We start from the raw sequence: 12,833 nt of genomic DNA, 5'->3' as shown, positions 1-12,833 counted from the left end.
TATCTCTTTTTCTCATTTTTATTATCTAATAATTCAATTTTATCATTTACCCTAGCTTTTCATGATTGCTCTATCCCGTACTCTACTTTTCTTATAGGTTTATCCTTCAAATCGTTGATATGTGAGATTATATAACGACGGAAAACGATAAAATATATCCAAACATTGTGTTAATCAAAACAATACAATACGATACAATACAATACAATACAATTCGATGCATTATGAAACAATACGTAACAACCATCCAAACAAAGTGTAAAAGAATCGCAATACTACTGGAGGATCATTGTTACCTCGTTTAAAAACCTTTTAATTATCCTCATCAATATTTTAAGAGTTTAAGTTTGATGAACTGTCGGTGTATAAATTTTTTATACCATCAGATAACAACGACCTGCTATAGCAGGTTACCAAGCCACTTATTTAGTTTTTACTTTCTTTTTGTAAAATAATTAAACACAGCTATTTTGTACTCCCTCTGTTTCAACTTGTTTGAACCTATTTCCTTTTTAATCCATGCCAAAATGAATGACCTCTTTCCTAATTTGAAAACAAATTTACTTTATGAATGATTTACAGTCACACAAATTTTCAAAGCTTATTTTGAATCACAAGTTTCAAAAGTCTTCCCTCTTTCTTAAATGTAATGTCCAGTCAAATGGGTTCATATAAATTGAAACGGAGGGAGTATCATTCCTCTCTCTCCTCCAAACCCTCCATCTTCATCATCCGTCAAACAGTTCATCATCGGTCAAACAGCCCATCCCGTTGCCTCCTTTTCTCCTTCTACACACATATCAGAAGACCTTGAATGGAACCCATTATATTGTACATTCTTCTGTTAGTCCTTAACAATCACACTTTACCAATTTTATTTCCTTATTTTGAATTAAATCTAACTTTCTTAAATTTTCCTTTCTGTCTTGTTTCTAAAATTTATTGGTACTTTGCCATGGAAATTAATTGCTTTGAAGTGTTCGTTGCAAAGGAGGGAGAAAAGGATTACATTATTATTTGTATCATGGGAATGTTATGAATTAGGTGTTCTAAAGAAAACAACTAATGAACTTCAGTATTCAAAAAAAACCGAGGGAATAAAAACAGGAAAAGAAAAGAACTGCGACAACGCTGCATTTTGCTGCTGTCATGGCAGTGAATTGGGGAAGGAAATAATTTTAGTTACAGTTCAGCTAGGGTTCAAATTGCCTTTAATATGTTTTGACTTCTAATTATAATTTTAAAAAAGATGCTAATATTATTTAAGAAGAAAATTACATATTTATCTTTAAAATTACCTGATTGTGTAAGAAGTTTGTTACACTGACGGTGCATCAAACTTAAACTCATATTTTAATCCACTCCTTGCCCCCCCCCCCCCCAATCCCCCCGGCCCCACGTAGTTTCTAGTTTATACTAATGTTCTTGGATTGGTGTGGTGTCCACCCCCCTCTCCCGACACTACAACATAAGGCATCTATAGCGACAAAATCTTAGCTATGATTTTAAAAATCGTGGCTAATATATAGTAATAGCCACAAAAGTTTGAGTTTCATGGCTATCTATAAACTCGTAAAATTTCTTAGCCACGAAAATTTAATTGACAAAGCTAATTACTCACTTTTGCTATAATTGCTAATAATCATGACAATAATTACCTAAATAGCTACAACTTTATTGCTACAATAAAAATTGTAGCTGATCATAAGTTTTTGTCACGCGATAGAAGTTACTGTAGTAATAGTAATCTTTTAGCCACAATAAATTATTTGAAACAAAATGTTGTAGCTAAATAGAACTTTTTGCTTCAAGTTATAAAAATTGTGGCAATATTTAAATGATATAGCCACAGATCTTTTGCTACAATAAAACTTTGTAGCTAATCATTAATTTTTGCCACAAGTTAAAACGTATTGTAGCAATAGTAACCTTTTAGTCACAATAAATTATTTGAGACAAAATGTTGTAGCTAAATAGATATTTTTGCTTCAAGTTAAAAAAAATTGTGGCAATAGTTAAATGATATAGCTACGGATCTTTTGCTATAGTAAAATTGCGTATCTAATCAGTAATTTTTGCTACAAGTTGAAACTTGTTGTAGCAATAGTAACCTTTTCGCCACAAAAGCTATTTAAAAATAAAATATTGTAGCGAAACAAATATTTTTGCTTCGAGTACTAGAAAATCGTGGCAATAGTCAGCTTAATTAATGTCTACAATTATTTATCATGATGAAATAATATAGCCACAGATTTATTGTTGTGATAAACTTTCATAGTTAATCATTATTTTTTATCACGAGTTGAAATTTAGTGTAGCAATAATTATCTATTAGCCACATTAAATTATTTGAAACAAAATCTTGTAGCTAAACGAATATTTTTTCTTCAAGTTATATTTGAGAAAAAGTGAAAATAATTTTCGTAATAATTACAATTATTTGTCATGACAAAATGAATAACTACAATTTTAGAGTTACAATATACTTTCGTAGTTAATTATAACTTTGGTTATACACGCGAGGTAACCATTGCAACGGTAGTACTTTAACCACAATAACTTAACTATAATAAATTAATATAGTTGCATCGATTACGAAAATCATGATAAGAGATGGTTTAACAAGGATAAGCCGTTAAGTTACAACAACAACATACCCATTGTAATCCTACATGTGGGGTCCAGAGAGGATAGGATATACGCAGGCCTTACCTCTATTTTTGTGGGGCAGAGAGCCTGTTTCCGAAAGACCCTCGGCTAGAAAGGAACAATGTTAAGTTATGAAACGAAATTAAATATGAAAATTAGATTTTTCCTAAAAGATAGAATATAGTTATTTCATTGTAATAAATTAAAGAATTAATTACCATTCAAATAAAAAGTAATCTTCATTAATAGATCATTTGTATACCTACTTGTAACCTCAAAATTTATTTTGCTCCCATATTATTTATTGCAACTTGTTATTTTTATGTTAATTATATAATTTTGTATGTAAAATCAATTTTTTAGTGATTATAGAGATATTTATGTATATCTAATATTTTATTATTTTGAAATAGAGTAATTTCCTTTGTGCAATCACTTATTTTCAAAATTTATATATTCATATTGGAGATTTAATAGTTGTAGAGATATTGTGTATATGGTCTTTAATTATTTCTAACAATTACTTAAAAGTAATTTCATATATTTAAAATATGACTATGCTCATATATTGAAATATTTTGCAGTCGCGTTGGTGCATTTAGTTTTGATATATTAATAATAATTTTTTCTTGACATTTTCTAACTACATAGACGTTGAATAATGATCGATTTATATTTTCATCACTAAATAAATAGAAAAAAGATATATTGAAACAATGATGAATTTACGACTAAAAATGAAATTTATCGCTAATTTGCGCTAATGCATGCCGAATTATTGACGAAATCTCTATCACTGATATTATTATTCATAGAAATTTTTACATAATTTTATTTTATTAAGTTACACTAAGGATTAAGAATTTAATATGGTTGATATCTAAGTCCATATAAAAATTAACTATATGATAATTCTTATTAAATAAGTATTAATTTTAACTTCCAACTATAATTTAAAAAATAATGGAAATATCTAATTAATATGTGAAAAACTATTATGTAAAATTTAAACAATTATAACTTTTACCACTTATATTGTAACGGTCCTTTACTATCTTAATGGGTTATTAACTATCATAAATCAAATTATATACTATATCTACGAATTGAGAATTTAATATAATTTGTATACAAAAATTGTCTTGTACTATTATTTGATATTTTATAATACTTTTAGATGTTATTAAGTTCTATAAAAAAATGTTATTTAATATGGTTGATATATAAGTGTATAATAAAACTAACTAATACTATATCATAATTCATATTAAACATTATTTATAAGTCATATTAAACTATAACTTTGTATTAAACATTAATATACAGGTTGTTCATTTTATGGTCTAACGTTATTTTAATAATTTATCATAAATTTATCTAAACACTAAATATTAAGAATTTAATATAATTAAAATAGGGGAGCATATAACAAAACTAACTATACCATGTAGGGCTGTTCAAAACCGAACCGAACCGCTACCGATAACCCAACCGCAAAATTGGCTTATTGGCTTAATGGTATTGCGTTATCGGATCAGCGGTTGGGGAATGGATTAAAATTTTATAGTTATCGGCTTATAGGTGCGGGGGCGGATTACTCAATTTTCTTATCGGGTAAACCGTTAATCCGTTAAGAATTTGTCATATTTATATTCTTAGCCCTAACAAATAAAATATGTATTGTGATTGTAACTTGTAAACCTAAAGCTAAAGCCTCAACCTAAAATATGTCTCTCTATTTCTGTTAATTGTGAAACCTGGTTGTTTTCTATCAAATAGTTCATTCCCTGTTTCTTGTTCGCCTATATTGTAGTTTGCTAATTTTCTTGGAAAACTGTTGCTACTTGCTACGGTATTTTTACTAATATTGAATCCAATATTTCAATCTTCTTGGTTATATTCCTATCCTTTTTTTTTTTTTGGAGGATATCAGTATCTTCTTTATAACCTATAAAGTAAAAATATTACATTTTGAGTCACTTTAAAGGCAGGTAATTTCCTTGACTACATGTGATTTTATCATTCATTTTTCTCTTAGATTTAACTGATACACCGCCCGATAACCGTCCGATAATTGCTAATCCGATACCGGACCAACCGATATCTTATAGGTTGGCTAGCGGATTAGCACTTTTAAAAGCCGATAACCGTTAAGCGTAATTATCCGTCCAATCCGCCCGACAAGCAGCCCTAATACCATGTAGGATGAAAAGAGTTATAAAGAAAATATTTATTTTAGAATAACCTTTAGCTCATGCAAATAGTTGGTTTTTTCCATTTACTTAATGTTAATTATTATATTTATTAATTACATCATCATAATCGCTACTTATAGTGTAGATTTTATACATAAGACACGTAAAAGAGGCATATTGGCCAAACAGTAAATCCCTAAAACCTAAAGTTCATTTTTCTTACTCCCGTCTCCCTCTCTGGCCGCAACAACCCTCCCCACTTTTCCATTTCCTTTCTTCAATTATTGGTAACGGCTTATTCTCTTACCAGCATTCACGAAAATTTATTAAGTCTCAAAAAAGAAGAACAAGAAAGACAAAGAGGAGCAAGAGAAAACCCCACGACTTTTATATTAATGGTATGTTCAACGTGTTATATTTAAGGGTTTTTAAATCTCCTTACACCTATTCGACTTAGATTTTTGGGTTCAATTTTGCAGGTATAGTTATTTCATAGATATAGTGCCTTATTTATTATTTATAGTGAGTGGGGATAATCGGATATGAATATTTTACAGTTGTAATATATTGGGAGGAACCATAACTTGTCAACTTTAAGAATAAAGCGACATTAACAAAAATTTCACATGTATATCTATCATAGCGGATAGTATTTTGGATACAGAGCATATATAATTGTGAACCAAAATTTCTTGAGTGCAATGACTTTAATTGTAAGAATCTTAAAGTTGAACCATCAATTTTAGTTCTTCAGTCATTTCACTTATGAAACTTTTGGTTCACATGTATGGTTCAACCTTATGGTTGTTAATTTTTTGTTAAAATTTAGGATCTTACTTCAATTGTCAGCCAACTTAACGGATCAAAACTCATACTTCTTTTGTGGTTTGCATTTTTCCTTTTGTCTTATGTTAAAAGTTTTACTAAAAGAATTATCAAGACATAATTTGTTCTCTTCTTGAAATTCTATAAGTAATATTTTTATTAATCATATCTGCCTCTTTGAAGTAAAAAAAATTTGTACATGTTAAAATTATATATATGATCAGTTGTCTCTGCTTCCATAGATGTGGGTCCTACTATCAGTGGTGGAGCTAGGATTTTACTAAGGGGTTCAAAATATGAAAAAGTAAATACACGAAAAAGTCAAAGGGGGTTCAACGTCTATTATATATACATAAAATATAATTTTAACCATGTATAAACGGTATAATTTTTCGCCCAAGGGAGTTCGATACCCCTTGGCCCTTCCTCCCTCCGCCCCTGCCTACTATATATTGCCTCACGTGCTGTTCTACATATCATTTTCCTCTATAAAAACACCCCCCTCCTACCTCTAAAATGCACATCCCTCTTTTTCTCATTCTCATTGAGAGACTTGAGAGACGCAACACAAGCTTAGCTAAACTTAGCAAAGATCCAAAAAAATAAAACATTATTCAACTTCATTAAAATCTTAGGTTATTTTTCCTTCTTTGTTATCTCGAGCACTTCACAATGGCAACCCCAACCTTTGAATCGAGTCGAGCTCGAGCCATGTGGCGGACTTGCCTTGCCTCTGCCCTTCGAACCGCCTTGGCTTGCACCATAGTTGGTCTAACCACCCTTTTCGGACCACCATATATCAAGAAGCAAGTCGCATTCCCAGCTTTTTCCTACGTTACTGTTATTCTTATTGTGACCGATGCAACCTTAGGTGACACATTTCGTGGCTGTTGGAATGCACTTTACGCCACCATTCAAGGTGTTTGCCCCGCTATTCTCAGCCTGTGGTTAATTGGCCCGGCCCGCCTCACAGCCAGCACCACCTCCATCGCGGTGGCTATTAGCGCCTTCGTGGTGGTTTTACCCGAAAACACTCACTTGATAGCTAAGCGCATATCACTAGGCCAAATTGTTGTTGTTTATGTGATAGCTTATATTAATGGTGGCCTAACCGAAACTATTATGCATCCTCTTCATGTTGCGGCTAGCACAGGGCTAGGAGCTGTGGCTTGTGTTTTGGCCTTGATTTTTCCCTACCCATTCCTGGCATGTTGCGAGGTGACAATTAATTCTTGATACACCTTATTTTCTCGTGCATGGTTTGTTTGAAAATAAAATAATAGTGCTACATCCAGTTGGTACACTTTAATTACCACCTTCTGTTACATGCATTTCATGGTGTAACGCATTATAGTACTCCTCACATTTTCAAACATTAAGCATGCACCTTTCCTACTAATCGGGCGTATGTCTGTGTATATATATAATTTTATTTTCAGTTGTGGACCTTGGCTATTCCGCTAGGAACTTAGCTATCTCCCACCATACTATTTGTCGAGTACTTCTGCCTATCAAAGTTTAGGCAAATGAAAAAAATTAACGAGCTTTTTTTGTCTCATCTGAACCCTGATCTCTTATATGATGTTCTTCACCCACCTCACTGTCATGATGCATGTAACTCGGACGCTCGCCTGATTAGATTTCTTAACGATAAATAACTTAATACTAATGATTTCGAATAACCAGATTCTTCTATGTTTCAGGTGAAACGGAATTGCAAGCTCTTTGCTGAAAATGCTTCAGAGAGGTTTAACTTGTTTGTGAAGGCATTTTCAGCTGAGGACAATACTTGTGCACTTGCTTTCATTTCTCAAGCCAAGTCCTTGATCAAAACAGGATCCAAACTTCTCCAGAGCATTAAAACCAAGCAAGTAAGTCCCATGAAATATTGACATACTTATTTACTTACTTATGGAGTTCAATTTCTATACACGGACAATGTACAAGAATTTATACTACTATATATCAAGTCACTTAAAAAATGACATGAAAAATAAGGTAGATGATTAACCTGTCACAGTATGTTAAAAACATTAATACATGCATATAAGTTAATTTCATTATTAACTATTTCTCCTACATTTAGTGTCCTGATATATTTTTTCTGGTACAAATTATTCCAGGAAAGCATGAGGTGGGAAAGATTTTCATTCAAGTTTCTAAGACCATATGGAGAGAACCCTGGGAGCAAATTTCAAGATCTTCAAACACCTTTAAGAGGGATGGAAATCGCCTTGGATAATTCTCCTTCATTTCCAGTTGGAGTTCTTAACTCGGAGCTAAAATCTGGTCTATACATGCTAGGAGAACACATCTCAGAGAAAGTCAACAGCATGTCCCTCGAGTCATCCGCAACTGTGCCAGAGTCAAATCCAGAAAATTCCCAGAAGTTCTTCCAAACACTTCACACAATTCAACCAACAAAAAAAGATCTTCCTTCTTTATTCTTTTTATTTTGCATGAACCTCTTCATAAACAAACCAATTGCCCCTTCACCACCCAAAGAAGGCTCCACCAAGCAAGAAAATCAAGAAGGGTTCTTGAAAAAATCTTGTACCAATTACTTGTCCATTACCAAAAATAACAAAAGGTTCACGCCAGCTTTCAAATGTTCACTCTCATTAGGCCTTGCTGTTTTTTTCGGATCAATCTATAGCAAGGAAAATGGATTTTGGGCAGGTCTTCCAGTTGCAATTAGCCTAGCAGGATCAAGAGAAGCAACTGTCACAATTGCAAATTTTAAGGCACAAGGGACAGTGTTGGGAACAATATATGGTATTTTAGGATGTTTTGTCTTTGAGAAATATGTGCAAATTAGATTCTTGTCTCTTCTCCCATGGTTCATAGTCAGCAGCTTTTTGAGACAAAGCCAAATGTATGGCCAAGCTGGTGGGCTTGCAGCTATTATTGGGGCACTACTAATTCTTGGTAGAAAAGGTTTTGGCCCACCAAGTGAATTTGCCATAGCAAGAATAACAGAGACTTTTATTGGACTGTCCTGTTCCATCATGGTAGACATTTTGTTACATCCCACAAGAGCTTCAACATTAGCAAAATTTCAGCTTTCCAAGAATTTTGAAATCTTGCATGAATGCATTGGGTCAATAAGTTTTGGATCATCGGGAAATTTAGTTGAAAGTCAAAACAAACTGAAATTGCACATAAATGAGTTGGGGAAATTTATTGGTGAAGCTGAGGCAGAGCCCAATTTTTGGTTTGTGCCATTTCATGGTGTTTGCTATCGTAAGCTTATGGGGTCATTGTCAAAAATTGTGGAGTATCTGCATTTTGGGTCACAAGCTTTTATGTTACTTGAACAAGAATCTGGAGGAATTGACAATTTTGTAAATAATCTAGATGGTGATTTCAAGCTTTTCAAAGATTTTGTTGGCTCTTCCATCAAATGTTTTAAGGAGGTCAGTTTGGTCAAATCACTAGCACTACTTGATAAGGAATTTGAGAAGAAGAAACTTTCAGTTGACGTTGAATTAGGAACATCACCGAGTAGCTTTTATAATATAATAAGGTCAGCAAGTGAAGAGGAGATTGATGAAAACTTCAGGTCCTATTTTCAACATTCAAAAGAGTTTGTGGACCAAATTGTTAATGGTGAGGAGTTGAAGGGCCAAGTGGTGTTAAGCTTGAGTGCCTTGGCTTTCTGCATGGACGGACTTGTGAAGGAGACTAAAGAGATTGAGAAGGCAATTAAAGAACTTGTACAGTGGGAGAATCCTTCAAGCCATGTGAATTTGCATGACATTTCATGCAAAGTACGTGCTTTAGCCAATAGTGTAGCAAATTAGTAGTACGTGTAGAACTTATGAAATTATTAACTAAAAGATACTACATTAATGATACTTGAGGATATCATATTTGTAACTATCAATTGAGAAAATAATTTACTGTACTATTTATATAGATTCATAATAATTTATATGTTCCATCTTACATAATTTTGTTTTGAATAATGAAGAAAGTTCATCATTTGCCGTTGACTTCCAGGCCGATGGCTTACCCCAAAAACAAGTTTGAATGAAATTGTAGTTTATCGTGGAAATACAAGAATAAGATGATGTAAAGAAGGTTTATTTGTCTAGTAAAATGAATTCCCACATTAAATAACTTCCAATTTTGAATATCAAATATTGGATTGTGCTAAAATTGATTTTGGTAATTAACAAATAATATTTGATAAACCAAGTCCCTTGAAGATATGTTAATGATGTTAATTATGATAACCTGTCAAGCCGATGTTGAAGAACCAGGATCCTCTACATATCGTTGATCAGAAGTTGCAAACATGTACAATTCTTATGCAAGTAGAACTCTTTGACGATATTATTTATGGCAAGTTGACTTTATATGATACTAACATTTTTTGCTGAAGAAACTCGCGTGTGTGAAAGAGAATTGTTTAAGGAAACCAAGTTTTACTAGGATTGATTTCCTTAACTGAATTATTCTAGATTTTTGAGCAAAAACTCAAGAAGTATTTTCGACTTATCTTCAGGCATATATAAATTAAAGGGTCTGATGCTATCACAACTCACTGCAAATAGCCATCACTGCAAAAAGATGCTTTCGAGAAACCAAGCTGTTGAACTAAAGAACCTGATCGGAGGAGGATCTTTAGTTCTTTACTTGTTGAATTTTTTGTTCGTTGTTCTTAAATTGTAACTTATATTATTTTTAGTAGCATTTGTGAAGGTGTATAATTCTGGAAGTTTAATTTGTTTTTGCTGTCTAGACTAGAGTTAATAGTTTCGAAAGTGTGTAGCTGTGGTCAGAGTAATTGTAGGGGTTGAGGTACTAACGTTAGTCCATTTAGTTATTCATTTGTAGCCTAAATTCGATTTTACTATTTAGTGAAATTTGAAACAAATCCTACACAAGATACGTCGTGATTTTTACTCTCTTGAGCAAGAAAAAATTTCACGTATAATCGTGTGTGTTTTTTATTTATCACATTTTACGCGTGGTTATGTATCTAAATACTTAGGTTGAAGAACCAAGTTCTTCAACAAGCAAAAATCTGACATACACAATTCACTCCCTCTTATTTACAGAGACACTCAAGAATAACATAAAGCATATAGAGGATAAATAATTAAATTAAGGGGTCAAGTAGGAATCTTCTAGTACTTTACGGAGTTGAATTTGAAGGGTTGAGATAAGTATTTGCTTTTGTGGGGGAGGGGATACGGCCTTTGGGATGTGGTTGGGGGAGATATACAGATATGGTGTATTTATGCATGTCTAGTTCAAAAGCACTAATGACCCATAAATCTTCTCAATTGTCATTTGTCCGGCATGCAGCAATGACCGATAAATCTTTTCAATTGAAAGCTTCAAAGTACATTTAAGTTGTACGTCTCTTTTTTAGCACAACAGTGAAAATACCAAATTTGGCCAAACGGGAGCCTGTTGATGAACATGCGTTTAACTGTGCCAAATTTCATAGCACAAAACTTGCTAGCTAGGAGGAAAAGAAAGAAAAGAAGGCACTTGCTCTATCATGCCATCATATATGAGTTAATTATATCAAAAGAATTCACTACTGATTTTCTTCTGGTTCATGAAAAGTGAAAAGTGAAAAGCAATGATATATATACATCATCTAGTAATAAACAAAATTAAAGGTAAAAGCCTTTTTGCTGTCCACAGTTTATTTTTGTGAGTTATTAGATATTAACACTAGATGATAAAAAAAGATCATACAACATGAAGAACATCTATGCGCACTAAGTAATACTCCCTCCATTCTTTTTTCTAGTCTCTTCTACTAAAATTATATTTTCCCTTTTACTTATCCATTTTAGTATATTAAGAGTAATTTCTATTATCAAGTAATTATATATATAAAATGCTAGCCAGTAGTTTATTGAATATAAATTTTTAAAATATAATTAATATGAATAATTTGATAAAACAAATCCTTAATAAATATTTTTTTAAAAGAGTGTCAAGTCAACCTAGAACAAGTACAAAAGAAACAGAGATAGTATAATGTATAGAGTAAAAAGAAACAGAGATAGTATAATGTATAGATTTGTTGTTTCCTTTCGTTCATCCCGGCTCTTCAAAGGCTAAAAGCACGCTAACGTAAAGATAAATTAGTAGTACATGCATAATTTAGTGAATTCGGCACAAATTGCACATATACCGAAAGGTCAAAAGTGGGTCAAAACTAATTCATGGACTATTATGTTCCGTTTACCTATCACAGCTGTGATGAACTCTTTAATTTAAAACTAATTTTCCTCACCCAGGACTCCAGGAGACAACCAAAAAACAGAAGACAAATAAATTTCATAAATAGAAGAGCAAAGTTTGCTTCTTGTCTTACATACTAGGAAACTTCGCTCAAAATTCTTTCCGACAAGATATAATGGAATGCCATTGTAAGCTTTTAAGAAGTCAAGATTGCGCACCTTAAGAAATCCCAAATTTTTTTCTTGTTTCCTAGAAAAAAATACTACTCCCTCCCTTTATGTAAACCCATTTGACTGGATACGAAATTTAAAAAATTAGAGAAGACTGTTAAACTTATGGTGTAAAATGAGTCACATATATTTTGTGTGGCTATAAATCTTGCATAAAGGTAAACTGTTTCTAAATATAGAAAGAGGTCATTCTTTTTTGCACTAATTAATAAGAAAAATAGATTCACATAAACTGAAACAGAAGGAGTATTAGTATGGCTTTTGCTAATCGCTGCATAGTTAAAATAAATTAACTAAGACGGCGACTTAAAGTTATAGTATAAGCTTTTCTGAAAGGTAGCGATCATTGAATGTTCGCATAAAGGGGAAGATGACGAAGAAGGGCCTAATAGGAAAAGCAATCCAGATTTTTTGGAAGCTAGCAATAAAAATAAGCTATACTAAGTACTGCAATTGTAATTGATTGCAGTAGTTTATACTCGGGGTATAACAAGTGTATAATCAGATGTAATTGGTAATTTATGTGTAAATAGTATTACACACTGCATGCTAGCTAAATTTTGTAAAAAGATATATTTGAACTATTTTTTGTTGAGGACTTTTCTGGACTGGTAGTTACTGAAACTGGGTTGATCTATTGTTTAAGGACCCAAACCTACCGGCCCTAAATGAAACCCAAATGAAAAAAATGAGTAAGTGAGTATTAAAAAAGCAAACTTCT

At 32.3% G+C, this 12,833-nt stretch overlaps 1 protein-coding gene across 1 annotated transcript; it reads left to right on the top strand.

Annotated features, from left to right (window-relative positions):
- Positions 1–6,221: 6,221 nt before the first annotated feature.
- LOC132626382 (uncharacterized) lies at positions 6,222–9,605 on the top strand. The gene is made up of 3 exons (XM_060341242.1): positions 6,222–6,887; positions 7,373–7,540; positions 7,793–9,605. The coding sequence occupies exons 1-3, from the start codon at positions 6,342–6,344 to the stop codon at positions 9,470–9,472; spliced, it is 2,394 nt and encodes a 797-aa protein (XP_060197225.1). The 5' UTR covers positions 6,222–6,341; the 3' UTR covers positions 9,473–9,605.
- The last annotated feature ends 3,228 nt before the right edge of the window (positions 9,606–12,833 follow it).

Source organism: Lycium barbarum, chromosome 1 (genome assembly GCF_019175385.1).
Source record: "Lycium barbarum isolate Lr01 chromosome 1, ASM1917538v2, whole genome shotgun sequence".
NCBI classification, from domain to species: Eukaryota; Viridiplantae; Streptophyta; class Magnoliopsida; order Solanales; family Solanaceae; genus Lycium; species Lycium barbarum.
This window is presented reverse-complemented; position numbering and strand designations above follow the sequence as displayed.

Coding starts and splice junctions, on each gene's coding strand:
- LOC132626382 (XM_060341242.1), top strand. CDS start 6,342: ATGGCAACCCCAACCTTTGAATCGAGTCGAGCTCGAGCCATGTGGCGG. Junction 6,888..7,372: donor CATTCCTGGCATGTTGCGAG/GTGACAATTAAT, acceptor TCTATGTTTCAG/GTGAAACGGAATTGCAAGCT. Junction 7,541..7,792: donor AGAGCATTAAAACCAAGCAA/GTAAGTCCCATG, acceptor AAATTATTCCAG/GAAAGCATGAGGTGGGAAAG.